The sequence below is a fragment of the Platichthys flesus genome, chromosome 14, assembly GCF_949316205.1.
Source record: "Platichthys flesus chromosome 14, fPlaFle2.1, whole genome shotgun sequence".
In the NCBI taxonomy this organism is placed as follows: domain Eukaryota; kingdom Metazoa; phylum Chordata; class Actinopteri; order Pleuronectiformes; family Pleuronectidae; genus Platichthys; species Platichthys flesus.
This window is the reverse complement of record NC_084958.1, coordinates 23934104-23961573: the sequence shown is the minus strand read 5'-3', so window position 1 is coordinate 23961573 and position 27470 is coordinate 23934104. Positions and strand designations below refer to the sequence as shown.

Below are 27470 nucleotides of genomic sequence, written 5' to 3'. Positions count from 1 at the left end.
TAATCTAAACATTGTAAAGTGAATTTAAAAGACTATGAAGATGAAATATAAACATTTATAAATATATTCACACTTATACACATGAAGCTCCATCTTGTTTTCAGCAGCAGACATTTGAAGCTTCACCACGAGCAGCGTGTCAGAGACTGAAGTTTCATAACGTTCCCCTCACGATCGTTTCACTGCTGAACTCAGTTTGTTATTTTAGTTTCCTCTTTAACCCCCCCCCCCCCCCCCCTTGTCAGAAAACCACACGACAGCTTCCTCCTCCTCTGTTGGCCGCAGGGGCTGATGGGAGGTTCCAGGACCTGATCTCACAGCTCGTCCTCGTTAGAGCGCCACTTCTCCTCAGGTCCACCCGAGGAACCCCCCCCCCCACAACATGCTTCTCCTCCCAGCGGCTGCTCTGTGCTGCCTGTGTTCAGGTGAGTGTTTCCAGCCAATCAGGGGCTCACAAGCTCCACCTCACCTCCACTCTCACCTCCGTCCATCTGTCTGTCCACAGCGCTGGTTGCCACAGCAGCAGAGCTGACTCAGGACCAGTTGTCTTTGACCAGTAGAGATGGTGGAGAGGCCTCGTTCAGCTGTGGAGGAACTGATCAGCGTCAATACATATTCTGGTTTCAGAAGAAAGACACAGGAACGTTCAGACCGATTCTTGATATTAGTAGAAGTGGTTATATTGATAGGGGTTACAATCATCCTCAGAAAGACGACTTCACAGCTGAGAGACATCAGAACAGCTGTGATTTGAAGATAAAGAAAGTTAAACCCTCTCATGCAGCCACGTACTACTGCGCCTGTCGGAACTATCCATACCCCACAGTGATACATGGTGTGTGCAGCCTGAACAAAAACCAGTATGAGGAGCAGTGGGAGAGAGAAGTAAACCACAGCGTCACATGTCTCCCCTCCACCGACAGCTGCTCTCCACCTTCTGTTCTAGAGACTCGTACCTTCAGCCACGTCTCCGCAGGTTTGCTGTCGTTCCTCAGACAAACCTTTTCCATCGCCGCCCTTTAAAGACCAATCAGAGCAGGTGTCTCGTCTCCAGCTGGTTCTCTGTGATTGGACGGCCGGAGGAATCGGGCCTGTGACAGAACTCTGACAGTTCAACCCTCCACCAACACTTTGCTGATCCAGAAGAAAGAACCGCTAACGTTCAGGGCTCAGGTGGAAAAGGACAAAGAAGAAGTAGAACCACTGAGCTGTGGTGGTGTTCCTCCACCAACCAGGCAGCTTCAGTCCCTCCAGCTGGGACATGTGACCCGCACATTAACATGAGGTCACTGGGACCTTTGACCTCTGGGGTCTGATTATTTAATCTTTGAGTCCAAGTGATAACTGGAGAAATATGAAGAAATTCTCTAAAGACATGTTTGATGGAAACGTGTTAAAGAGGACAAAACATGTTCTGTGAGGCCACAGTGACCTTGACCTTTGACCTTTGACCAGGTCGTCCCTGAGTCCAAGTGAAGGTTTGAAGCAGATTTGAAGAAACTCCGTCAAAGTGTTTGTGAGATATCGTGTTCACACGACTGGGACGGACACTCTGAGACCAGAAGAAGAGAAAAGAAACTAAATTCATGAAATCGTGTGAAACATGAAAATCATCAACGTTTTATATCGTAGTAAAGATGTTTCATAAAGAACTCATCAGCAGCTAGAGCACATGATGATGAACGACTGGTTAATCCTGATGAGCTGCGTCTGTCATCTTATTGGTCCCTACACTTTATGATGTCATTTTATGACATCATCATGACATCATCAAGACATCATTAACCCTTTACCCGCCAATAATCCGATCATGCTGATATTTGCTTATAATCACTAAAGTCCAGCTGAGTTCTGAAAGTATTGGACAGAATAACGTTTGACCTGATGGTGGTGCTACATGAAAAGTCCGAGGCTCATCAGAGTCAGTGCGGTTCATCCTGAGGGGAACATGAATGTTGTGTTGGCGTGAACATGAGCTCAGATAGTTTTTGTCTGAGTCTCTTTCACTGTGTGGTTCATCTTCGGCTCAGGAACCAAATTGTTCGTAACTGGTAAGAAACTCTTTTATTTCCCTTCACTGGTTCCATTGTTGAAGATGTGATGAAGGATTTGAAGCATGTTTGATTTTTCCTCGTTGGGACAAACTTCCTCTTTCAGACTTTCTGAAATGAACAAACGTGTGACAGTTAAATGTCGCTGCACATCAGACACAATCCTCTTTTTCTGCTTCAGGTTTGTTCAGAGTCTAAAAGTCTCAAACGTTTTCTGGATTCTCTTCAGCTGCTGCCGAAGGAATCTGAGTTTTCTTTCCTCTCCTGAAATAAATTCACAGCTTCACGAGCGTCCGTGGAACCTTCAGCCCCGAGCGCTTTGAGACGACTCGTTACATCTCATCTGAAACCAGAAACCTTTCCACTTTCAAAAATAAGATCAATTAACTGAGTTCTCGTCTCATGATGAATATTTTAATTTAAATCATCATTTTCATGATAACATAAAATCTACGTAAATAATTATGAAAGTTGCTTAAAAATACCAGACTGATATTAAGGTTTTTAATATAATGCCTGCTGATATATATCAATCTATATATTTTACTAACTCAGGGAAAATACATTTAGTATTTAATGTTAAAAATGTGTTTCAGATGAATGCATTTGCTCTTTAATGGTGAATGTGTATTTTTCTGTATAAACAATAAATATATTTGAAATAAATTAAAGACGAATAGTTTTGTCAATAAACTAATGTTTTTTCATCATATCCCAAATATTTGTATTATGATAATATTCTTAATATGACTTAAATATTTTTTGTATCACAACTTATATTTGGTTTGAGGTAGAATTTTTTTTTTAAGTTATGAGGGAAGACTTCAGTGTAAAAACTTCATCACGCAATTATAAATATTTAATACATAACCGACATAAAATAATTATCTTTATACATATATATGAATATGTATAAACAAATCATATAAATCTGTCTCAGTATAAAAGATAGTTACACCTTTACACTTTGTAATAAACAACAACCAACCATTAATGTTTTGTGTGTATTAGCAACACAATCCTGTAATATTTATATATTTCATTGTATTTTAAATGATAGAACATGTACACACATTTATAATTTGATAGAAATAGTGATAAATCTATAAATCTATGATCAGATGAAGTTGAGCGGCTGTGGCTCTGATGATATCTGAGATGTGGAGCGATGCCGTGCAGCAGCTGAATCTATCTGTGAAGTATCGATGAGGTGTTTCCAGGATCAGACTGTGAAGTGCAGAGTTGTGTTCATGTGCATGTGTGTTGTCAAACGTCAGATCGGCCGGTGGTGACTCCGGTGGTGAGCGTGTACCCGGCAGCTTCCATAGCCGCCCTGGACGGGAAGAGCTCCCTGCTGTGTGTGGCCTCCAACATGGTTCCTCCTCTGGTCCAGTTCTCCTGGACAAGACAGAGGGAGGGTGGTCCTCTGGAGACGCTGTCCTCTGATGATGGAGAGCAGCTGGAGCTCAGAGGGGCAGGACGCACCGCCGCCATCATGGTGGTCGACCGGCACGTTTCCTACAAATACAACTACCAGTGCCACCTCAGGCATGAGGGAGGCGCAGTGGAGGCCCCGGCAGAGCAAGGTGAAGGAGGTTTGGTGACTGTGGTGAGCTTCATGTGTCTGTGTCTTTATTCCAGAGCGTGGACTTTCAGGTTGAGAGCAGGACTTATTGATTTCACATTTTGTGAAGCTTTCGTTCAAAACCCTGCACTTGCACTCAAACAGCCTCCGCTTGTGCTCTAACTGAGGCAAGAACCAGGATCTCAGCTTCAGCTCTACTTCTGACAGGAAGCCGGAGTCCTCATGAAGCCGCGGAGGGCCTGAGGACGTGAACCTGGTTAAATCAACCGCCCGTCCGCTAGCTCACAGATGTTGACACTAACGCACTGACAACAAGGACGGGACAATTTCATTTGTTAATATTACACCTGGAATTCTATTGGTCGGGACATTTTGACAGATTTGTTGCAAACGACAATCTGAGAGCAGAAGTTTCACGTGAACAGAAGCAACGTGACCACGAGGAGAAGCTGAAGCTGGAGCTGACATAGACACAAAACATCTGAGTGCAAGCAGCAAAACATCTGAGTGCAAGCAACAAAACATCTGAGTGCAAGCAGCAAAACATCTGAGTGCAAGCAGCGTCTGTCTGAGAGTGAATGTGGGGTTTTGAGTGACAGCTTTATAAAACATGAACATAAAAGATAAGATGAGAGAAGTTCTGCCTTCAAACTGAAAGACCAGGTTCTGAAAACTCATGTGAGGACTGAGCCTGACTTCTGAATTCTTTCAGAGGTTTCTGCAGCTCCAGCACAGACGCCTCCGGCGGCCTGGGCCTGGTCTCAGCGGCAGGTGAAGCTGCTGTGGCTGCTCTACACGCTGCTGATGGTGAAGAGTCTGGTTCACTGCGGTGGACTCGCTCTGATCCACATCCTGAGGAACAGGGAGCGTCCAGCCGCTGCTCACCAGACCACGGAGTTTCCTGCAGCAGCTTCAACTTCTCACTGACTCCTGTTCACTTCACTCTGCTTCTCTTTCACTGCAAACATTCATCTGAACTGTAACTTTGCAAAGTATCAAATAAAGATTTTATTCTGAAAACATTAAACATAAAAATAAAACACATCTCATCTCCTTTACATCTGGTGTGAACTGACTCCTCGTCTTTGTGCATCAATAATAATTCACACTGACGCTCTTTCCACATTAACCCTGTGTTGCATGAATTATGACTTAAACATGTTAAAAACTGGTTTAATGTGTTTTATGCTGCGCAACGAGAAAACAAATGGTTTAAATACAAAGAACAAAAATAACACAACCATAATATAATTAGAAAAACATATTGTTTTATAAATACATGTATTTACTAACAGTGAAGCATGCACAGTTTATTTATCCTCTAGGACAGAAATTAATAACTGAATGAACCTATTTACTAGTAATTTATACAAAAGTAAGAGTTTCTTCTGTTGAAACTATGATTTCCAGTTGATAAAAGTAAAATCCAGATAATGTTATGAAGTTAAAAAAAATCTTAAACTAAATACAAGTTTTTCCTTATAAATAAAGGATTGTTTATTACTGTAATTCAGTACGATTGAGATCAACTGTTAACACTTTGCTGTTGAACATTATTTTTGTTATAAATTCACAGTTTAGCCTAATTATTGTAGTTATTCTGCTTATAGCCTGATTTTACTCTCATTGATATTTGTCGCCTGCAGAGGAACTGGAGCTGAACTTTACAAACTTATAGAGACAGAAATATCCAGATGTTTGAGGACAAAGATTTTCATTAGATTGAGATCAATGTAATAACAAAGTGAAGACGTCTCATGAACTGAACCTCGTTGGTCTCTGCTCATGAAGCTTCGTCTGGAAACTGGGACAGAAATTCATCCTGGTTCTGTTTTCTGTTTTTAACAATCAGGTTTTATCTTTATCATGAGGACAAGTTGTTGCCTTGTGTGACGCTGTGTGTGTGTGTGTCTGTGTGTGTGTGTGTTGCTGAGCGGCGTCAGGAGTGTGTTTGTGTGTCTCTGTGTGTGTGTGTGTTGCTGAGTGGCGTCAGGAGTGTGTTTGTGTGACGCTGTGTGTGTGTGTGTTGCTGAGCGGCGTCAGGAGTGTGTTTGTGTGTGTGTGTGTGTGTGTTGATATCAATCTGTTGTGGTGGTTTGACAAACAGCCGTCGACAGTTGAGTTGTGTGGTTTCTGTCGAGGTTTTAACTTCAACAACACGTCGACAGTTTCCAGCTTCAGACCGTGAGACACAACTTCAACTCAGAGACTCATCAGCTCTGATCAAACATTAATAACAAATACACAACAGGAAATCTGCTATATTCTGTCTTTGAAACCTGTTTGGATCCTGTTGTTGTTGTTGTTGTTGTTGTTGTTGTTGTTGTGTCCCTTTCATTCGTTACATTAACACAGTGGTACATTTATTTGTGATGATGGTTTTATATGAAGCTCAGTTGGAATAAGAACGTTGATTTATTCTTTGAATGAAACAAACTGTGAAACGTCTCATTGCATTTCTTATTTCCTTCTTTTAGAATGAATAATAAATTGGTTCACTTCTCAAACCCAAGTTCCAAAGTGCTTGAGAAAGTCAAGTGAACATGAAACCAACACTCCCAGTGTCCAACAGTCAACTCTCACTCCCACAGGTGGATTAATACGTAGATTATTGATTTATGTTCAGTTCAGGTTCCGTGTGGGTGGAGGTGGAGCACGTGGAACATGATGACCAGTAAACACTCACAGACTGTGGCTGCACGTTTCCTAACGCTCCTCGTTTGTGACTGACATAGATCCCACGTTAACTGTCCTGTCACACATGAATCCATCAGAGGCCAGTGGCACCTGAACAGTCACTCATGAGTCTGGAGAAGCTCCTGCACGGCCCATGTCTTTACAAATGACCAAAGGATATAATGGTCTTTGGTATCTGGGCATCACAGAATGTCTTGAAGGTACATTACACTTTACTACTGTTACAATTTAATAATTACGTTAATAAACATATTAATGTTTCCCTAACTGAATGGACAGTCTGTATCTAACATATGTTTTCTGTTGGGATCAAGTCTTTTAAAGTCTCTGAGGATTGAAACACTCACACAGCTTCGGTCTCCCTCCTCGTCTCTAACGTCTGTTCTTGCAGTTGTATTTTGTTGTCATTTAATTATTCTCTACATTTCACTTTAAATCCCACTGAACAGACCTTCACTGCCCTCTGCTGCCCTCTTGTGGCTGCAGCAGCACACTGCTGTAGTGGCTGGCGTGGATCCAGGTGGCTCTGCCACCTCATCTTTCTATTACGTGGTGGACTGGATGTGGAACGGTCCGTTTCCCCTGCAGGCCCTCCAGTTCTTCATCAGGGGTTAGGGTTCTACAACCAGCCAGCGTCTGGCAGAGCTGTTTCACCCGTTTATCAGAAAGTACAGAGAACAGGTCTGCACTATAACACAGCATCCAGTCGGGGGAGTTTCCTTTCAATAGGCCCAGGTCCTGTTTCTTCAGCAAAGAGAATCTATACAGTTAAAGGCGTTAGCTAAATGTTAGGCACGCTGTTGTCTCAAGTCCAGGACAAGATCCTCACCAATGCTCTTCTACTGTGCTGTAAAGAGCTTCGAGTGGTCAAGAACAGAAAACATAAATATAGATCAAATCAAACTAAACAAGTCAGCCCTCACGCAGAGTTTATCTACCGTCTGGAATTCAGAAACACATTATCATGACCAGGCCGCACAGAGCTGAGTTAACCCCATCCTGCCTGGAGCCACGACATGGAAGGGGGGGCAATGGCCGCATCCCTCCATCCATCAATAATTCCATTTATCCTTACATTCATCCATCCCTCCATCCATCCCTCCATCAATCAATCCATTCATCCATCCCTCCATCCATCCCTCCATTAATAATTCCATTTATCCTTACATCCATCCATCCCTCCATCAATCAATCCATTCATCCCTCCATTCATCATTCCATCAATCCATCATCCACATCTGACAGGTGTTTTTATTTGTTGCTTTTAGATAGAAGTTAGACATTAGACAAATGAATAGAAAACGCACCCAATGAAATGTGTCTATGTGTGAAGTTTTGTCCTTACACACTTGATCAACTGCACAGTATTGGTTCTGCTCCCAGTAAACCACACTCACCAGTTCTGGGTCTGCAAACTCTCTCAGTTTTAACTGATCTAACTGTGCAACACTCATTTATGTCTGTGCAATTCAATTGATCAAATTCAACTGAATACATCCTGATTAATCTATCTCTAACTTATTTCTATTTAAGTGAGTTTAACAGCAAATGTCCCTGTTGTTAAGTTAAGTTATGATTTTATCTTATCGTATCTTTCTTATACATAATGCACAGATACAGTGTTCATCCTCGTGCAATCAACCTGTGCCACTGCACTTTACTCAAGTCAGTCTCTGTACAAATAATATTTCTGACTGTAGTGTAAGGTTTATGTGAAGTGCATATTGTCTTTATTTCTGTTTGTCATGTGTTTCTCTTGTCGACCTCACTTTAACGATCTGCTGCTGGACCTCCTTGGCGTGGGATCAGTAAAGTTTAACTTATCTTATCATGATTATGCATCGACGCTCCACACTGTGTTCACACACTGCATATGGATACATGTTGGGCTGTGGTTACAGGCAACCAAGGAAAATAATCTTACACAAATAAAACATGTTGTTCTGGTTGAACTGACACATTTCTGAACACAGCTTGGTGACAGCAGTTTCTCCCAAAGTCCAGACTTGAGACGTATCACGGATATTTTTAACAGAATCGCTGGATGTTCAGAGGTTCACAGCTTCTGTGATCAACTTATATTTGTAGTAATCGATGAAGGATATGTTTGTTCAAAGTCAAAGTCAACTTTATTGTCCGTTCTTTTATAAGCAGGGACAGAGACGGGATTAAAATACTGTTTGTCTCTGATCCGGTCTAAACATGTAAGTAGACAGAACATAACCACGCAACATAATAAGTAGTGTGTGTATGTGTGTGTATGTGTGTGTGTGTGTGTGTGTGGGGGGGGGGGGGGGGTCTACAGTCCAGAATACATTAACTTAGTTATGTGAAAAAAATAAAACAACACATTAATGGGTACTGGAAATGTCTCTGAACTCCATGAGACGTGTAGGACATGTCCAACAAGCCCCAGGTCGGGATCATGGTCCACCAGCAGCTGGGACCACTGCAGTAGCATCTGAGCTAACCAGTGAACCACTGGTATGACTGGCTCTCTAACTCATCCGGCTCGAGCCCCGGATCCTGGAACCCACCCCGGGTCGCGTTCTGACACCAGCGAGAAGCACTGGGTTCATTGTGGGGGGAACTTCATCACACGAAGCTGGAGAGCACTCCCCACCCCGCCATGTTGGTTCCGTGTTGACTTCCTGAGCACAGAACGTCACTGCACCGCGGTGCATGCTGGGTAATGTAGTCGAGCGCGCTGTAACTCGGTTGTTCTCAAACCCACTGGGCCTAGCGTGTTCTAGTAAGCAGGTTCCCAGTTGTTTACTGGGAGACAGCGCTCAGAGGAAAGACCCGAGCAGCCCCCCCACTCCGCCATATTTCATTAGCTCGACGTAGTTACGGAGCAGAACTACAACTCCCACCATCTGGCGTCATTGCGCGTCACGTTTAGCAACAGCCAGTCACCGACGGAAAGAACCCGCCGCTTCCGTGTTGTTCTTGTGTTATTTTGGTTGGAATCGGTCGTCGGTGGCTCCGGGTTCGGCCCCGTCATGATCCTGTGAAGCTCGCCCGCACTTTCCTCCGTTTCCCCGCCGACATGTCGCTGCTGCCGAGCTCCAAGAAGCGGGACAAGCGCATTCTGTCCGGAACCTGCCCGGACCCCAAGTGCCAGGCGAGGCTCTTCTTCCCCGCGCACGGCTCCGTTAGCATCGAGTGCACCGAGTGTGGCCAGCGACACGAGCAGAGGAACCTGCTGACCGTCGAGGAGGTCACGGATCCGGATGTCGTGCTCCACAACCTGCTCAGAAACGCCCTGCTCGGTGTCACCGGGGCCCCGAAGAAGGGGACGGAGCTGGTGAAGGTGATGGGGCTGTCCAACTACCACTGCAAGCTCCTGTCTCCGGTCCTCACCCGGTACGGCATGGACAAGCAAACCGGCAAGGCCAAGCTGCTGAGGGACATGAACCAGGGGGAGATGTTTGACTGCTCGCTCCTGGGAGACAGGGCTTTCCTCATCGAGCCGGAACATGTGTCCACCATGGGCTACGGCAAGGACCGGTCCGGGAGCCTCATCTACCTCCACGACACCCTGGAGGAGGTTAAGAAGGCCAACAGCAACAGAGAGTGTCTCATTCCCGTCCATGTCGATGGAGACGGACACTGCCTGGTCCACGCTGTGTCCAGAGCGCTGGTCGGCAGAGAACTGTTCTGGCATGCTCTGAGGGAGAACCTCAAACAGAACTTCAAGAAGAACCTGGACCGCTACAAAGCCCTGTTTCAGGACTTCATCGACGCTGCTGAGTGGGAGGACATCATCAACGAGTGTGACCCCCTGTTCATCCCGCCTGAAGGCGTGCCGCTCGGGCTGCGGAACATCCACATATTTGGGTTAGCCAACGTCCTCCACCGACCCATAATCCTGCTGGACTCCTTGAGTGGAATGAGGAGTTCTGGGGATTACTCAGCCACCTTCCTGCCCGGCCTGGTGGCCGAGGAGCAGTGTCGGGGGAAAGACGGGAAGTTCAACAAACCCATCTGCATCGCCTGGAGCAGCTCCGGCAGGAACCACTACATCCCTCTGGTGGGAATCAAGAACACGGTGCTGCCCAAGCTGCCGGCCCGGCTGCTGCCCAAGGCCTGGGGCGTCCCCCAGGAGCTCATCAGGAAGTACATCAAGCTGGAGCAGGACGGGAGCTGCGTGATCGGCGGGGATCGCAGCTTGCAGGATAAATATCTGATGAGGCTGGTCAATGCCATGGAGGAGGTGTTTGTGGAGAAGCACAGCATCCACCCATCGCTGGTGGCTGACGTGCACCAGTACGTCTACAGACGGACCGGCGTGATCGGCATCCAGCCCGAGGAGGTGACTGAGGCTGCTAAGAAGTCAGTGATGGAGAACCGGCTGCACCGCTGCCTGATCTGCGGCGCCCTCTCCGAGCTCCACGTCCCTCCGGATTGGCTGGTTCCTGGTGGGAAGCTCTACAACTTGGCCAAATCCACACACGGTCAATTGCGACCGGACAAGAACTACAGCTTCCCCCTTAACAACGTGGTCTGCTCTTATGACCCCCAGCGGGACGTCCTCATCGCAGATTACAAACTGAGCTCCCTCAACACCTGCAACTGGTGTCACGGCACGTCGGTCCGCCACATCCGGGGCAGCGGGTCAGTGGTTTACTTGGACGGGGACAGAACCAACACCCGCTCTCTGGGGGGGAAATGTGGATGTGGGTTCAAGCATTACTGGGAGGCAAAAGAATACGACAACCTCCCTGAAGCCTTCCCCATCACGCTGGAGTGGGGGGGTCGGGTGGTGCGAGAGACTGTGTACTGGTTCCAGTATGAGGCAGACACAGGGCTGAACAGCAATGTGTATGACGTCGCGATGAAACTGGTCACCAAGCACTTTCCTGGGGAGTTTGGGAGCGAGATCCTGGTGCAGAAGGTGGTGAGCACCATCCTGCATCACACGGCCAAAAAGAACCCGGACGAGTACAACCCAGTGTCCATCGACGGGGCGCATGTCCAGCGTCTGACGGACACCAGTGAGACCGAGCAGGCGGCGGACACCCAGCCTCCCACTAAGATCATCCTGACTGGTCCCAAAGCAAAGACGCTCCACAAAGAGGAGCTGACGATGAGCCGGGCGGAGCGCAGCCTCCAGCAGAGCATCAGCGAGCAGGCCTTCGTCTCCCAGAGGCGGCTCACTGACAAGTTGAAGCAGGAGCAGAGAGGCCAGGGCCGGACGTCTTCCCCCGGGGGGTCTCCAGAAACATCCTCCTCTTCGGCTCCAGCCACGCCCACCAAATCCCCGTCCTCGTCCAATAAGGAGAAGAAGATCCGTGTGACCACCAGTGACGGCAGGCAGGCCATGCTCACCCTGCAGGCCCAGACCACCTTCTCCGAGCTGCAGAAGAGCATCGCCAACCAGTTTGGAGTTCCGCCGCCGCAGCAGTGCATCCGCTACGGCTTCCCACCCAAAGAGCTGGCCCCCCCGAAGCACGGTGAGGAGAACGAGCCCATGGCGCTGCAGCACGGGGACAGAGTGTCAGTGGAGATACTGAGGGGCCCCGAGGACAAGAGCCCCGAGGACAAGAGCCCCTCGGCTTCCATCCCTCGGGCCTCCAGCTCACACGCCTCCCTGCACTCGGTGAAGAGCGAGGACGCCGTGACCTCCGGCAGGACGAGCACCCGGGAGCTGCAGGACAGCATTGACCTTGAGATGTCCTCCCTCTGTCTCCTAGCCACCTTGATGGGTAAGGATACAGCAGCGTGGGACATGTCCCCGTCTGCTAATGAAACATCTTAAAACCTTTTAATTGTGATGCAGATTTTCAGTTTGAGATAAAGTGAATCCTGCTGAAGTTTGAGAGTTATCAAACTTCAGCAGATGAACTAAGGCTGTGGATTTTGATTCTTTCTTAACTAAGCAGCAGAACATTTGGAGTGAACTGGAGGTTGAAATGTTCCACGTCATTTTGTTCAGGTATAATTTTAGCTGTTCTAAGCAGTTTGTGTGTCGTAGGTCGTAGAAACGTCCAGAACAAAGTCACTCAGGCTCAGATGAGATGTAATCAATGGGGTCATGAAAGATGCTCTTGTTTATTACAGTGAGTGTTCTCTGCCATCTTGGTTCCAATACACCAAAAATAATTTGTCAAACACGAAATAGAGATTGATCCAAACATTTGAAGATGAATTAATCAATTAAAAAGAAAAGTTAAATCTGTGAACGGCTCCTGATCACACAAACTGCTACGAGCATATCGTCAGGTTGAGTCGCGTCTACATCTGGACCGGATCTGTGTTCGTGTCACTGCGCTGACGTTGAACATGATCTCAATGGGTTCACCAGCAGGGGGGGGGGGGGGGGTTCTCTGTCACTCTGCTCACGTGGTCCAGGTGGGTCCTGGGTCCTGATTGGTTGCTACAGATGTCAATCGAGCTGCCGAATGAGCTTGCAGGAAGCCGGTTAGGTCCATCATGGTGTCCGTTTCTAATCATCCACCCTGGATGTTAGACAATTGTGTGTGTCTGTTTGTGTGTGTGTGTGTCTGTGGGTGTGTGTGTTTGTGTGTGTGTGTGTCTGTGTGTGTGTGTGTGTGTGTTTGTGTGTGTGTGTGTCTGTGTGTGTGTGTGCTGTGAATCTGCTGACTCAGGCATCTCACCTGCCAACAGGGTCAAAGGTGATGGTTGCACTCAGATAAACAGACCAGCAGGCAGCGTGACCGAGAGCGTCTGTCGATATTCAGGAAGGTTTCATCAGCTCTCAGGTCTGACGCTGCGTTTCCTGTGAGCTGCAGCTCATATTAACGATCCTGAGAACACAAAGCTCATCAGTCTGTCTCCAACCCGAGCTCACACTTCACACAGAGGATCCGCACAAATGTTATTTTGGTTCCCTGACGATTTTCTCTCCCCTGACGTTGATTCAATCTCTCAAATCTCTGTGTTGAGGCTTCACTTTGTTTGATAAACACAGACCTGAAGCTGACAACTGACAATCTGCAGAACTCACAGGAATCAGACCAAACAGAATCATGTGCTTGTAGCTTGAGACTGAGTTCCTCTGGTGTGTCTCTGTTTCTCTCTGTTCCAGGTGAAGATGTTTGGTCCTACGCAAAGAAGCTGCCGCACTTATTCCAGCAGGGGGGGGTCTTCTACAACATTGTGAAGAAAGACATGGGTGGGTTTGTTGGCTTCTTAAATGATCTGCTGATTCAGTGGTAGAAAACCTTTGATATTAATGCTGATCCTTTAGTTGCTTTAGTTGGTTTTAGACGAGGACAGATCTGTTGTTGATGCTGTGTGCTGAGCAGTCTGTGCTCTTCCTCTCTCTCTCAGGCCTGATGGACGGGAAGCACTGCACGCTGCCTCACCTCACCGGGAAAACCTTTGTTTACAACGCGGCAGAGGAGTGTCTGGAGCTCTGTGTGGACACTGCTGGTCACTTCCCTGTCGGCCCTGACGTGGAGGAGCTGGTGAAGGAGGCGTTGGTGCAGCTGCGCTCGGAGTCGACCACCAGGGGCAGCAGAGAGGGCAGCCCGTCACACGGCGTGCTGCGGCTGGGCAGCGGTGGCGTCATTCGCAAGAAGGAGCAGCTGCAGAACGTCAACGCCTTCCAGGGTAAAGGTCACTCCCTAGGCAGCGCCGGTGGCTCCTCCCCTCCTGAACACCGGCCTATCACTCGCCAGCACAGCAGCGGCATGGACCTGAGCGCCAGTGTGTCCAGAGGTCCACCCGACCTGTCGGACATCCCCGAGGACGCCACCAGGGAGCTGGTCCGGATGGCGCCCGGCTTCGTCACCATGAAGGACAGTCGCGGTCTGGACCCCAGCCTGATGGAGCAGCAGAGGAGGAAGCTGCAGGAGATGGTCTCCTCCATCCAGGCTTCCATGGAGCGCCACCTGAGGGACCAGCAGGGCGCCGCTGCCTCAGGGGGCGGAGCCAGCCACGATCTAACAGGCGGGACTAAGATGGGCACGGGCCAACCAACGTCTCCGGCCAGCCATGCACCTCCAGCTGCAGCAGAGGTGTCTCCAGCTGGCAAAGCAGATGAGACGCCAGAGGATCCGGAGGAGATGGACAGCCAGGAGTCCGGACAGCGCGGCGCCACCGAACCGATGGATCACTCCTGATCCCTCCGGACCCCCCCCCCCCTCCCCCGTGCTGACCCCGCCCCACCTGGCCAGCACCTGTGGGTCGTGACGCCTCAGGTCGGATCCCAAAGCTTCGGTTCTCATCGTGTTTCCTTTACTGCATGACTAAAGAGCGGGCCGGCCGCCTCACCTCTCTGTGGCTGGAGGCAAAGAGGCAAAGAGGCAAAGAGGCAAAGAGGCGTCTGTGACACGTCATCGATACGTTCACACATTTCCACAGTTCTGTTGCAGTCTGACGTTGTTGCTGTGTTTAAACTCTATGCACTTTGTTACACACTCTGTCTCAGCTGTCTACGCCACAACATCACGTAGTAAATAATAAATGCAGCTTCTGATTTATTAACGCGTTTGAAAGAAATTCTTTTGGCTTTTAGGGAAAGTTGTTCCTCTGTATTTGATTATATATCTTGAACGATGATCTCACAATATATCTCAGAATCTGTATGACGACAGAATTGTATCTTAATCCCTGTGATTCCCACCTGCAGATAAACATGCAGCGATAACACCAGAGGACAAGCCGTTTGCAGTGTGTGTGTGTCTGTGTGTGTGTGTGAGAGATGAACACCTGTGTATATAGAAAAATACCTTGACTCTTAATCTGCCACCAGGAGGATAACTGCTGGTTCACGGCAGTGTCGTGTCCTGAGAACACACTCCTGACACGTGCACGAGCTTCTACACCGAGCTTCTCCAACCTCCACCACCTACTGGTGAGTAACAGCAGCTGCAGTTCGGACACTAGCGCCACCTGCAGGTAAAGGGTGTTACTGGGTTTTCCCCCCTTGTTGTGATTGTCTCTTTTAAAGGAGCAATACATAAATATTTGCTAATTGCTCTTTGACCATCAGCACCGATCGATTCCAGGAAGAAAACGTACATACAGCAACTTAAAAAACAATTGTTAAGTTAGTTTACTGCTGAGTCACGTGCCCTCCACCCAGAGGCACGCCCGTACCTCTATGGTGACTAACACATAAACATAGATCTCAAAACTGAGGGGAAATATGTTTCAAATCATTAAAAACATTTACCTATGATCAGACAAGCAGTTTATTTTCACACTGTTAATGTAATAATCCCATTTATTGGGCACAACCTCTTTATAACCAGATTTCTCAAAGAAAGCTGTTGTAATTGTGGTTTAAAAAAAAAGGAACATTTGAGGTTACACATTAGAATCATTACACCTTTTGTTATTAGCCTTGAAAAAAAGAAGCATTAGCTGAGCTCATGATAAACTCGTAGTCTGGAGGAGGTAAAACACACACACATTAAAAGAGTTCTGCTGTGGCCTCATTACCTGCTGGTGACACAGTGTTGGACTTTCAGCTCCTGAGGACAAAGTGTTGAACTGAGCGGAGCAGTAAAAAGCTGCTCATCATCACAGGAGAACTTCGACACAAGAATCTGAAAGAATCTGTTTGCTTCCTCAAGGAATTAAATGTTCATGAAGGGAAACAGCAACAGCAGAAACATGTCTTCATTTCTTATTTCTGAAGATTTTAGTTGTGATTCCAAAGTCCAGAGGAACTTTGGATTTAAATTTACTGCTTTTCTGAACTTGATAAAAACATGTGTTGTTTTTACTCAGAAGCAACAAATAGCTTCTTTTTTTTTTTATCACCAGGAGAAACGTGAAATCAGCAGCTTGGCTTCTTGATTGTTAAGACAAAAGTCCCACGTTTTACACACCTGGACACGGAGACTCCATTAAAGGAGGAGTTGAGCTTTGGAGGAAACTCTTCTTCTCAGATTGACCCGTGTTAGTTTGTCCCAGACTGTGGACGTGATGCTCAGCAGCTCTGTGCTATGTACAGACATGAGGGTGGTGTCGATCAGAAACATCCAACTCTCAGCACGAAGGAGAGAAACTCTTACTCCTAAAAAAATCCAAATGTTAAGACTGAATGTCTGTTTACACTTCTGTTGCCAACAACACATCCTGGTTGCTGTTGAATGCTGAGGCTTCGACAGAGGAGCTGATCCTCAGGCCTTAACGTCTGTTTCACACTGAGGTGCTTTGATCTCAAACTCAGTTGATTTCAACTAAACCTTTGATCCCAATCTGTTAGTCTGAGAAGAGGAAGAACTGATCATCCTTCAGTCAGAAGAGGAAGACTCTGGTGTAACAAGCTTTTCTTTGTGACTGCTGTACTAATGACATGAGATGTGATCCACTTGTATAATAGTGTATAATGTAGAATATTTGGACTTGTACAGAAACCGATGGTTCGGTTCCTTCAGCTTGTTTTGTGTTCACTTCTCTCTGGTTTGCTGATAGAATGTTAATGATTCAGTTTCAACCTCCTGTTCGCATGTGTGAGGAATTTTCAACCCCAACAATAAAAACACTTACTTCACCTGTTTTTGTATTTTGTGTGTCACAGGAGTGATTGTGTTTGAGACGATATCGTCTTATGAAGTTATGAGTGTTTGTGAATGAGTGGGTTTATTTCAATAAACATTACACATCAATATCAACGAACTTCTGGAGAATCATTAGTTTTTATTTAATTTCTAACGGATCCATTCATAACGAATCTGAAATACAGACACATTAAAAACTCTAAACAATTCAGCTTGTCCTCACCTGTCCTGTGTTAGTGTCTCAGTCCATTCAGTGTGTCCTCACCTGTCCTGTGTTAAGATTTAATGTGAATGACGACTCAGGAGACAGTTGTTCAGTTTCCTGCTCTTTAATCCAGCAGAGTTTCAACAGAAAGATGTGTGTGTCTGTGTGTGTGTGGTTCTACAAATAAAAGAGCAATCATTATAAACCTTATCAGCCACACAGCTATCCAGTAGCCTTTAGCTTAGCTACAATGCACAGGCTAAAACACAAGCTAACAAGGAATAAAGCAGTCACGAAGATTACACAACAAAGACACACACAGATGCAGTGACGATGTGGCCGACAAATAAACAACTAAGGTACTTTGCTCTGGACGCACACACACAGGAAAACAACTGTGGTTCAACTGTAGAACAGAGCAGCTCATCAAGTTAACACTGAACTGACACACACTCAGCCAAGTGTGTGTGTGTGTGTCATTCCCAGGAGTCTCTGATGTTGTATGAAGCAGATGCCTGTTGGCAGGTTGTGGTAGAGTGTGTACTCTCATGAGGAAAAGGTTCTGGTATGATTATACAACAGCAGCTTTACAACTGAGCAGTGTAACTAGAAATTATAGGATTAAAACGTACAAAGTTATATCATTAATTAAAAGAAACACTAAGGTAAAAAACATTTACTTTATCCACGTATTTGAAAGTATATTATTGGAAGTCCTTATTCTTTGTTAGTTCCCTGTACTGTGCTGTTTCTGGTTAACCTCCTACATAGTGTTAACACATTGGTATTGGCAGATCATAACATTGACATTAACTCACACTCTGGGATTATATTATAAGTGTTTTGTTGTTATGAATGTGTGAGGTTAATTAATAGTAAGATGGTTTATGTTTACTAGTGTCCCACTGTTGACAACCTGAAGTTGTGTGTCGGGAAATCGTTTTGTGTGATTTAACTCATTTTAAAAGGGTACATGTGCAATTATATTCTTATTTTTTAATATGCAGGGTAAAATGCTGATAGGTTGTCTGTGCCCTTGTCTTGGTCCTTTAGTGCTTCACGCAGGATGAACGTTTGTGAGTGTGAGGCACTGCTGCCGCCACCAGATGGGAACCTTGAGTCCATTTAACATGGGGGGGGGGGACTATACTTGGAGCAGGCAGGAGAATAAATACACAACTCTCATCTCCAAATTTCTGACCTCTACAATATTTGTTTGTATTTTACTCAGTGTTTGAATGTTATGGTTTTTCAGAGCAGTAACTTAAACTGAAGTAAATTGAACTGACTACAAAAACATCATATTTACTTTTTTTATTAACCGTGATAATATATTTAATATCTGTGAATTCCAGCTGCGGTATAAAGACAATCAATGGAATATTTTATGTTTTCATATAAGTTATATTTTATAACTATTCTGCATTTTAATGACAGCACAGTGGCTGTAGCTGTAGCTACAAAGGCTGTAGCATTTGTATGAACGAGGGACTCTCTGAAGACTCGGAGGCTCCCGGTTGTTTCAGAGAAATACTGCTGCACACAGAAACGTGAGGAGCACGGTCACGAGGATCAACTCGTCTCCACAAGCTTCGTCTTGATGGTTACTTCTGTGGAAACTGATTCTCAGCTGTTCTCTCAACTGGGTGGATTAGAACCACTTCAGGAAAGAGCTTTGATTATGTGGCTCTTCACTTCTGTGGCTTCTTGTGCGTCGTTTCCATGAAACACACAACTGCACCACATGTGACTGTACTGTCTGTGATCCCAGGTGACCTCCTAACCGAGACACGTCTAGTTCTCTTTCCCATCAGGTGCTGCAGTGATGTGGTTTCTCACCAGTGAGGACTCTGGTCACGTTCAGTCAATTCACCACAACACGGTGAATCTCTCCCACATCTTCGGGGATTAACAACTTTTCCTCCGTGTGGATCCTAATGTGCTTTCTTAAGGATGCTGCGTGAATAAAGCTCATCCCACACATGTTGCAGATATATGGCTTCTCACCCGTGTGGAGTCTCATGTGACCTCTCAGGGCCGACCTCTGTTTGAAATTTTTCCCGCATATTTCACAGAAAAACGGTCTCTCTCCCGTGTGGCGACGAATGTGCTCTTCTAAGTGAACCTTCCGAGTGAATGTTTTTCCACAGAAGTCACAAGAGAACGGCCTCTCACCCGTGTGGACCCTCAGGTGAAGGGTCAACCTGGACTTACAGAGAAAAGCTTTCCCACAAGTGTCACAGGAATATGGCTTCTCACCTGTGTGAGCCCTCATGTGGACCAGCAAGTTTGAATTGGTCAAGAAGGTTTTCTGACACAGCTCACATGAAAACGGCCTCTCGCCCGTGTGGAGTCTCATGTGAACTCTCAGAGCCGACCGCTGTTTGAAATTCTTCCCACAGAGTTTGCAGAAAAACGGTCTCTCGCCCGTGTGACGGCTGATGTGCTCCTCCAGGTGAACCTTCCGACCGAATGTTTTCCCACAGGTGTCACAAGAAAACGGCCTCTCACCCGTGTGGGTTCTTTTGTGTGTTCTCAATGCAGAGTTGTTGCTAAATTGTTTCCCACATGTGTTGCAGGTGTACGGCTTCTCACCTGTGTGGTTTCTCATGTGGATCAAAAAGCCCAACTTAGAGGTGAGAAATTTCCCACAAGTTTCACAAGAAAACGACTTCTCTCCTGTGTGGATTCTCACATGTGTGTTCAGTTTGGACTTGACATCAAACCCTTTTCCACAAGTGTCACATGAGAAAGACGTCTTCCCTGTGTGAGTGCTGCAGGGACTCTGTGTCGGGGGGGAGTTGTTTCTCTGAGACTCTTCATCTCCAGTCGGTCCTGGGTCCACATGCACAACTCCTCCCTGAACTTGGCTCTCAGCTCCAGGAGAGATGTGGGAGAGGAGCTGCTCCTCACTGGTTGGTTCTGGTTCACTGTGATCACTTCCCTCATAAGGAGACGTCAACATGAAGGTGTCGTCCTCCTGCTTCAGGACAAGCTGCTCTCCCTCCTGACTGGTGCAGACCTCCTCCTGCTCCTCTTTAATCTGTGGAGGCTCTGGATCCTCTTGGTCCAGACTGGGGTTCCTCTCCTGGTCAGTGAGAAGCTCCTCCTCCTTACAGACGTGTTGCTCTGGAAGCTCTGGAGGAACAAAGAGACAAGAGATCACTCATGTGAAGAGAGAGAACCAATAAAAACACGTTAAATCCTTTAGGATCCTATGAGTCCTGTTCCTGTGTTAGTCTCTCAGTCCATTCAGCTTGTCCTCACCTGTCCTCTGGAGCTCTGTCTCCGGGCTCCAAACGATGTCCAGCAGTCTGCGCTGTCGATCGACCTCTTCATTGAAGTGGATAATACTTCCGCTGACTCCAGGTCTTTCTCCAGCAGCAGCAGGATCCTCTTGGTCCAGACCTGAGTTCCTGTCCCGGGCACTGAGCTGCTGGGCGGTGAGAGTCTTCCTCTTCTTCCAGACATGTTTCTGGGGGAACTCTGCAGGCACAAGGAGTCACAGTAAACAACAGACTGTGTTTTAAAAGTCTTTGTCAAAAGTGTATTTGTCCTGGTTTTGGAACTGGGGCCTCGTTTATAACCGTTGTGTAGGTTCTACACAAAAGATTAAATCTATAGAGACAAAGTTAACGAGTGGATGTGAGCACTCACACACAAACTTTGACTCATTCATATGAACATTTGGGAGACAGGACAGTGGGGACACAGACATGAGGGGACGAACTTTAAACATTAAAACCTGCAGTGCTAGTGAAGCATGAATCCTCAATCAACTGTCAGTCTCTCAGTCCATTCAGCATGTCCTCACCTGTCCTGTGTCAGTGTCTCAGTCCATTCAGCTTGTCCTCACCTGTCCTGTGTCAGTGTCTCAGTCCATTCAGCATGTCCTCACCTGTCCTGTGTCAGTGTCTCAGTCCATTCAGCTTGTCCTCACCTGTCCTGTGTCAGTGTCTCAGTCCATTCATCTTGTCCTCACCTGTCCTGTGTCAGTGTCTCAGTCCACTCAGCTTGTCCTCACCTGTCCTGTGTCAGTGTCTCAGTCCATTCATCTTGTCCTCACCTGTCCTGTGTCAGTGTCTCAGTCCATTCATCTTGTCCTCACCTGTCCTGTGTCAGTGTCTCAGTCCATTCAGCTTGTCCTCAACTGTCCTGTGTCAGTGTCTCAGTCCATTCATCTTGTCCTCACCTGTCCTGTGTCAGTGTCTCAGTCCATTCAGTGTGTCCTCACCTGTCCTGTGTCAGTGTCTCAGTCCATTCATCTTGTCCTCACCTGTCCTGTGTCAGTGTCTCTCAGTCCATTCAGCTTGTCCTCACCTGTCCTGTGTCAGTGTCTCAGTCCATTCAGCATGTCCTCACCTGTCCTGTGTCAGTGTCTCAGTCCATTCATCTTGTCCTCACCTGTCCTGTGTCAGTGTCTCAGTCCATTCATCTTGTCCTCACCTGTCCTGTGTCAGTGTCTCAGTCCATTCATCTTGTCCTCACCTGTCCTGTGGAGCTTTATCTCCGGTTTCCACGCGATGTCCAACAGTCTTCTCTGTCGATCGATCTCTTCCTCGTACTCGAGGACAGTTTGTTCGAACACTCTGAATATCTCTTCAGCAGCAGCAGTTAGTCGCTCGTGGACAAAGTCTCTCAGACACTGAACTGAAGACATCGTTGCTTCATCAGCGCTCGAACATTTATCTGCGACACGACACCATCGTCTTCCAGCTAGCTGCACACATCCACACAGCTAGCATACAGCTAGCCAGGCTAACACTTCCGGTCTGCGCGTCAGCTTGCTGTCATGTCCCGGAAGTAGAACTGAGTTACTTCCGCTTCGAAGCATCTCCGTTAATTAAACAAAGTTTCTGAGTGAAATGACCGGAAGTGTTTCAGCGGCCGCCACAATAAGAGCTGTTTGATTTTTCTATTAACGAGGAAAGGAGCTTTAATCCTTCTTAAATGATCTCCTTCAGCAGAGGAAACACTGAACCATCCTTTATGAAAGGACATGTCCCACAAGTCTTTGAGGCAGCTGAATTTAAAGTGACGTCAGCTTGTAGTTTCACCTGGACACACACACATAAAATAAAAATAACTATCAGCTTTTATTCTCCTGAGAAGAAGCAGAACTGATGAGAATCCTCACATTGATCTGAGCTCCTGATCAATGTGATCAACAATCATTATGAACAGTTTTTCAATCCTTTTTTGTATTTCAATCAAATATATGAGCGTATTTCCTGTTATTTTCCCAGATTCTGTACAAACAGGAAACTTTCCTTTAACTATTTCAAAAGAACATACCTCCAGGTGATAAGTGAAGATTTATTGGCGACATGAGGACATGGCGGTTTGCAGGGCGGAGCCGGAGAAGGCAGGATAATAAATGTCAGAAATTCAAATCAATATTTCAACTTATATTACTCAGAATACAGAATCATAACATCATGCTGTGTTTGTTTGTAAAAATGTTTCTCTGCAATAACTTTTAATTTGAAGGTGAATAACTAGAAAATATTTTTCTTGGGAAATATAAAGCAAAAAATAACATTCCATTCATAACGAAATGATTCTAAGCAAAAACATCTGGTTATGTTTTTATTAACACACACGTGTTATTTAATATCTGTGAATACCAGATGCAGTATAAAGACAATCAATGGAATATTTTATGTTTTCATATAAGTTATATTTTATTAATTATTTTGCATTATAATATGCATTATAAGGATGACCACACTCATATAACTGAGGTGGAGAATATAAATATTAAAAAGTCATAATTATTGATGAGGCCAAACACATTTGAATGAACGAGGGACTCTCTCTGAAGACTCGGAGGCTCACAGAAATACTGCTGCACACAGAAACGTGAGGAGCACGGTCACGAGGATCAACTCGTCTCCACAAGCTTCATATTGATGGTTTCTTCTGTGGAAACTGATTCTCAGCTGTTCTCTCAACTGGGTGGATTAGAACCACTTCAGGAAAGAGCTTTGATTATGTGGCTCCTCACTTCTGTGGCTTCTTGTGCGTCGTGTCCATGAAACACACAACTGCACCTCTCCCACAAAGTTCACAACACCACATGTGACTGTACTGTCTGTGATCCCAGGTGACCTCCTAACCGAGACACGTCTAGATCTCTTTCCCATCAGGTGCTGCAGTGATGTGGTTTCTCACCAGTGAGGACTCTGGTCACGTTAAGTCAATTCACCACAACACGGGAAATCTCTCCCACATCTTCGGGGATTAACAACTTTTCCTCCGTGTGGATCCTAATGTGCTTTCTTAAGGATGTTGGATAAATGAAACTCCTCCCACACGTGCTGCAGATACACGGCTTCTCACCCGTGTGGAGTCTCATGTGGACCAGCAAGTTTGTTTTGACCAAGAAAGTTTTCTGACATATGTCACATGAAAACGGCCTCTCACCCGTGTGGACTCTCATGTGAACTCTCAGGGCCGACCTCTGTTTGTAATTTTTCCCACATAGTTTGCAGAAAAACGGCCTCTCTCCCGTGTGACGGCTGATGTGCTCTTGCAAGTGAACCTTCCGACTGAATGTTTGCCCGCAGAAGTCACAAGAATACGGCCTCTCACCCGTGTGGACCCTCAGGTGTAAGGTCAACCTGGACTTACAGAGAAAAGCTTTCCCACAAGTGTCACATGAGAAGGGCCTCTCTCCTGTGTGGATTCTCACATGTGTGTTCAGTTTGGATTTGGTCACAAACACTTTTCCACAAATGTCACACATGAAAGACGTCTTCCCTGTGTGAGGGCTGCAGGGACTCTGTGTCGGGGGGGAGTTGTTCCTCTGGGACTCTTCATCTCCAGTCGGTCCTGGGTCCACATGCTCACCTCCTCTCTTAACTTGGCTCTCAGCTCCAGGAGAGATGTGGGAGAGGAGCTGCTCCTCACTGGTTGGTTCTGGTTCACTGTGATCACTTCCCTCATAAGGAGACCTCAACATGAAGGTCTGGATCTGCTTCAGGACAAGCTGCTCTCCCTCCTGACTGGTGCAGACCTCCTCCTGCTCCTCTTTAATCTGTGGAGGCTCTGGATCCTCTTGGTCCAGACTGGGGTTCCTTTCCTGGTCAGTGAGAAGCTCCTCCTCCTTACAGACGTGTTGCTCTGGAAGCTCTGGAGGAACAAAGAGACAAGAGATCACCCGTGATGAGAACCAGATGTCTAAGCAGATACATATCAGTGCTGTGTCGTCAGGACCAACACGTTATCAGTGAAATGAAACCTGAGTTTAAACAATAATAATCAACTTTATTTATATAGCACCTTTAAAAACAGCTTCTTACAAAAACAGCTGTCTACCAAAAAGAAGGTAAACAAATGGGATAGAGGCAAAGTGACAGACATCAACATTGAGTTGGTCAAAAATTAAGTCACATACAAAGGTTGTCAAACAAAAGCAGGAGAGCGACAATAAAAAATGAATGAGTAAAATAAAAGGTGATAAGAAAATTATACAAATATTTAAAAAAGGATTATGTTTCATAAAAAAGAAAGATCGTGATATGGGTTAAAATCTACACAAATAATTATGAACGACCCTCTTGACATCTTAAATGGTAATTTTTGCCTGATGTCATTGACTTAACATGTAAGAGCATTTAAAAAAAAAACGTCACATCTTGTGAGGCGTCGGTATAACGAGTGGGGGGGGGGGGGGATGATGATAGAATCTATTACCATAAATACCATTTCGGGATTAGATTGATTTGTTAAACTCAAGTTAGAAAAGAATTATAAATAGAACCAGCAGAAGAAATTAGAAGCTCAGAAAACGAGATCTGGAGCAGAGCTAGGTCACATGATCCTCTGCTCTCACTGTCAGATGATCGGTGAATAGATGGTGGACAAAGAACCAATAGAAACAAGTTAAATCCTTTAGCATCCTATGAGTCCTGTTCCTGTGTTTTCATTAAGTCCATTCAGCTTGTCCTCACCTGTCCTCTGGAGCTCTGTCTCCGGGCTCCAAACGATGTCCAGCAGTCTGCGCTGTCGATCGACCTCTTCATTGAAGTGGATAATACTTCCGCTGACTCCAGGTCTTTCTCCAGCAGCAGCAGGATCCTCTTGGTCCAGACCTGAGTTCCTGTCCCGGGCACTGAGCTGCTGGGCGGTGAGAGTCTTCCTCTTCTTCCAGACATGTTTCCGGGGGAACTCTGCAGGCACAAGGAGTCACAGTAAACAACAACTCACCAGAGCAGTGACCGTCACTGAGATCTGTACGGCTGCTTTCAGACCTGTGAACAACAAGGTCAGTGAGACTCAGTTTGTCCTCCTCCACATGAGCTCCTGTATAAAGTGTGAACAGCAGGGGGGGGGGGGGGGGGGGACTTCTTACACAGGAAACAAATGTCTCTGGTGACAAAGTGCTGACACACGATGAAGACACAGACGAAGAAGTGAAGCGTGTTCGTGGTGATCAGAGACGTGTCAGGTGATGTAAACATGATCACATGACCTCTGCAGCAGGTAACAGGTCACTTCCTGTGTGTGTCTGCCCCTGCCCCCTAACCCTGTCCTGTGTTGGTGTCTCAGTCCATTCAGCATGTCCTCACCTGTCCTGTGTCAGTGTCTCTCAGTCCATTCAGCTTGTCCTCACCTGTCCTGTGTCAGTGTCTCAGTCCATTCAGCTTGTCCTCACCTGTCCTGTGTCAGTGTCTCAGTCCATTCATCTTGTCCTCACCTGTCCTGTGTTGGTGTCTCAGTCCATTCAGCTTGTCCTCACCTGTCCTGTGTCAGTGTCTCAGTCCATTCAGCTTGTCCTCACCTGTCCTGTGTCAGTGTCTCAGTCCATTCATCTTGTCCTCACCTGTCCTGTGTTAGTGTCTCTCAATCCATTCAGCTTGTCCTCACCTGTCCTGTGTCAGTGTCTCAGTCCATTCATCTTGTCCTCACCTGTCCTGTGTCAGTGTCTCAGTCCATTCATCTTGTCCTCACCTGTCCTGTGTTAGTGTCTCAGTCCATTCAGCTTGTCCTCACCTGTCCTGTGTCAGTGTCTCAGTCCATTCATCTTGTCCTCACCTGTCCTGTGTCAGTGTCTCAGTCCATTCAGCTTGTCCTCACCTGTCCTGTGTCAGTGTCTCAGTCCATTCATCGTGTCCTCACCTGTCCTGTGTCAGTGTCTCAGTCCATTCATCGTGTCCTCACCTGTCCTGTGTTAGTGTCTCAGTCCATTCATCTTGTCCTCACCTGTCCTGTGTCAGTGTCTCAGTCCATTCAGCTTGTCCTCACCTGTCCTGTGTCAGTGTCTCAGTCCATTCATCTTGTCCTCACCTGTCCTGTGTTAGTCTCTCAGTCCATTCAGCTTGTCCTCACCTGTCCTGTGTCAGTGTCTCAGTCCATTCAGTGTGTCCTCACCTGTCCTGTGTCAGTGTCTCAGTCCATTCAGCTTGTCCTCACCTGTCCTGTGTTAGTGTCTCTCAGTCCATTCAGCTTGTCCTCACCTGTCCTGTGTCAGTGTCTCAGTCCATTCAGTGTGTCCTCACCTGTCCTGTGTCAGTGTCTCAGTCCATTCAGCTTGTCCTCACCTGTCCTGTGTCAGTGTCTCAGTCCATTCAGCTTGTCCTCACCTGTCCTGTGTCAGTGTCTCAGTCCATTCATCTTGTTCTCACCTGTCCTGTGTCAGTGTCTCAGTCCATTCAGCTTGTCCTCACCTGTCCTGTGTCAGTGTCTCAGTCCATTCAGCTTGTCCTCACCTGTCCTGTGTCAGTGTCTCAGTCCATTCAGCTTGTCCTCACCTGTCCTGTGTCAGTGTCTCAGTCCATTCATCGTGTCCTCACCTGTCCTGTGTCAGTGTCTCAGTCCATTCAGCTTGTCCTCACCTGTCCTGTGTCAGTGTCTCAGTCCATTCATCTTGTCCTCACCTGTCCTGTGTCAGTGTCTCAGTCCATTCATCTTGTCCTCACCTGTCCTGTGGAGCTTTATCTCCGGTTTCCACGCGATGTCCAACAGTCTTCTCTGTCGATCGATCTCTTCCTCGTACTCGAGGACAGTTTGTTCGAACACTCTGAATATCTCTTCAGCAGCAGCAGTTAGTCGCTCGTGGACAAAGTCTCTCAGACACTGAACTGAAGACATCGTTGCTTCATCAGCGCTCGAACATTTATCTGCGACACGACGACACCATCGTCTTCCAGCTAGCTGCACACATCCACACAGCTAGCATACAGCTAGCCAGGCTAACACTTCCGGTCTGCGCGTCAGCTTGCTGTCATGTCCCGGAAGTGGAACTGAGTTACTTCCGCTCCGAAGCTTTACCGTTAACAAAATAAAAGGTATTTTACTATTGCGATCAAAAGGGACAAATTACCAAAATGTGTGTGTGTGTGTGTGTGTGTGTGTGTGTGTGTGTATATGTCTGTGTTTGTATGTGTATATGTGTGTGTGTCTGTATTCGACCCATCAGTGGTGAATCTGAGCAGCATTAGGACCCA

The 27470-nt window shown here is 46.5% G+C and overlaps 4 protein-coding genes across 5 annotated transcripts; 2 read left to right on the top strand and 2 right to left on the bottom strand.

Annotated features, from left to right (window-relative positions):
* The first annotated feature begins 372 nt into the window (after positions 1 to 372).
* LOC133967866 (immunoglobulin lambda-1 light chain-like) lies at positions 373 to 4694 on the top strand. Its single transcript, XM_062403547.1, has 5 exons — positions 373 to 425; positions 506 to 802; positions 1998 to 2051; positions 3329 to 3637; positions 4349 to 4694. Exons 1-5 carry the CDS (start codon positions 383 to 385, stop codon positions 4561 to 4563), a joined length of 918 nt encoding a protein of 305 aa, XP_062259531.1. The 5' UTR covers positions 373 to 382; the 3' UTR covers positions 4564 to 4694.
* A 4551-nt stretch (positions 4695 to 9245) lies between these two features.
* On the top strand, positions 9246 to 16807 carry vcpip1 (valosin containing protein (p97)/p47 complex interacting protein 1). 2 transcript variants are annotated; one of them, XR_009924112.1, is made up of 4 exons: positions 9246 to 12041; positions 13385 to 13471; positions 13630 to 15157; positions 16075 to 16807. XR_009924112.1 is itself a non-coding variant. In XM_062404631.1 (3 exons), the coding sequence occupies exons 1-3, from the start codon at positions 9383 to 9385 to the stop codon at positions 14421 to 14423; spliced, it is 3540 nt and encodes a 1179-aa protein (XP_062260615.1). In that variant the 5' UTR covers positions 9246 to 9382; the 3' UTR covers positions 14424 to 16807. The 2 variants fall into 2 exon arrangements, 1 of the variants encoding a protein (XP_062260615.1); XM_062404631.1 differs by having other exon boundaries at positions 13630 to 16807.
* A 317-nt stretch (positions 16808 to 17124) lies between these two features.
* Positions 17125 to 21796, bottom strand: LOC133968510 (gastrula zinc finger protein XlCGF57.1-like). The gene is made up of 3 exons (XM_062404603.1): positions 21508 to 21796; positions 20287 to 20505; positions 17125 to 20157 (listed from the first exon to the last, which is right to left on the bottom strand). Exons 1-3 carry the CDS (start codon positions 21677 to 21679, stop codon positions 18884 to 18886), a joined length of 1665 nt encoding a protein of 554 aa, XP_062260587.1. The 5' UTR covers positions 21680 to 21796; the 3' UTR covers positions 17125 to 18883.
* Positions 21797 to 22143: 347 nt separating this feature from the next.
* On the bottom strand, positions 22144 to 27228 carry LOC133968515 (zinc finger protein OZF-like). The gene is made up of 3 exons (XM_062404612.1): positions 26943 to 27228; positions 24975 to 25193; positions 22144 to 24153 (listed from the first exon to the last, which is right to left on the bottom strand). Exons 1-3 carry the CDS (start codon positions 27112 to 27114, stop codon positions 23219 to 23221), a joined length of 1326 nt encoding a protein of 441 aa, XP_062260596.1. The 5' UTR covers positions 27115 to 27228; the 3' UTR covers positions 22144 to 23218.
* Positions 27229 to 27470: the final 242 nt, after the last annotated feature.

What these genes read in the sequence shown, in the direction of transcription:
- LOC133968510 (XM_062404603.1), bottom strand. Translation starts at nt 21,679, where the DNA reads ATGTCTTCAGTTCAGTGTCTGAGAGACTTTGTCCACGAGCGACTAACT. An exon ending in GATAAAGCTCCACAGGACAG is followed by an intron (nt 20,506 to 21,507) that starts GTGAGGACAAGA and finishes TTGTGCCTGCAG; the next exon opens with AGTTCCCCCAGAAACATGTC. An exon ending in GACAGAGCTCCAGAGGACAG is followed by an intron (nt 20,158 to 20,286) that starts GTGAGGACAAGC and finishes TTGTTCCTCCAG; the next exon opens with AGCTTCCAGAGCAACACGTC.
- LOC133967866 (XM_062403547.1), top strand. Translation starts at nt 383, where the DNA reads ATGCTTCTCCTCCCAGCGGCTGCTCTGTGCTGCCTGTGTTCAG. An exon ending in TCTGTGCTGCCTGTGTTCAG is followed by an intron (nt 426 to 505) that starts GTGAGTGTTTCC and finishes GTCTGTCCACAG; the next exon opens with CGCTGGTTGCCACAGCAGCA. An exon ending in AACCAAATTGTTCGTAACTG is followed by an intron (nt 2,052 to 3,328) that starts GTAAGAAACTCT and finishes GTCAAACGTCAG; the next exon opens with ATCGGCCGGTGGTGACTCCG.
- vcpip1 (XM_062404631.1), top strand. Translation starts at nt 9,383, where the DNA reads ATGTCGCTGCTGCCGAGCTCCAAGAAGCGGGACAAGCGCATTCTGTCC. An exon ending in TCTCCTAGCCACCTTGATGG is followed by an intron (nt 12,042 to 13,384) that starts GTAAGGATACAG and finishes TCTCTGTTCCAG; the next exon opens with GTGAAGATGTTTGGTCCTAC. An exon ending in CATTGTGAAGAAAGACATGG is followed by an intron (nt 13,472 to 13,629) that starts GTGGGTTTGTTG and finishes TCTCTCTCTCAG; the next exon opens with GCCTGATGGACGGGAAGCAC.
- LOC133968515 (XM_062404612.1), bottom strand. Translation starts at nt 27,114, where the DNA reads ATGTCTTCAGTTCAGTGTCTGAGAGACTTTGTCCACGAGCGACTAACT. An exon ending in GATAAAGCTCCACAGGACAG is followed by an intron (nt 25,194 to 26,942) that starts GTGAGGACAAGA and finishes TTGTGCCTGCAG; the next exon opens with AGTTCCCCCGGAAACATGTC. An exon ending in GACAGAGCTCCAGAGGACAG is followed by an intron (nt 24,154 to 24,974) that starts GTGAGGACAAGC and finishes TTGTTCCTCCAG; the next exon opens with AGCTTCCAGAGCAACACGTC.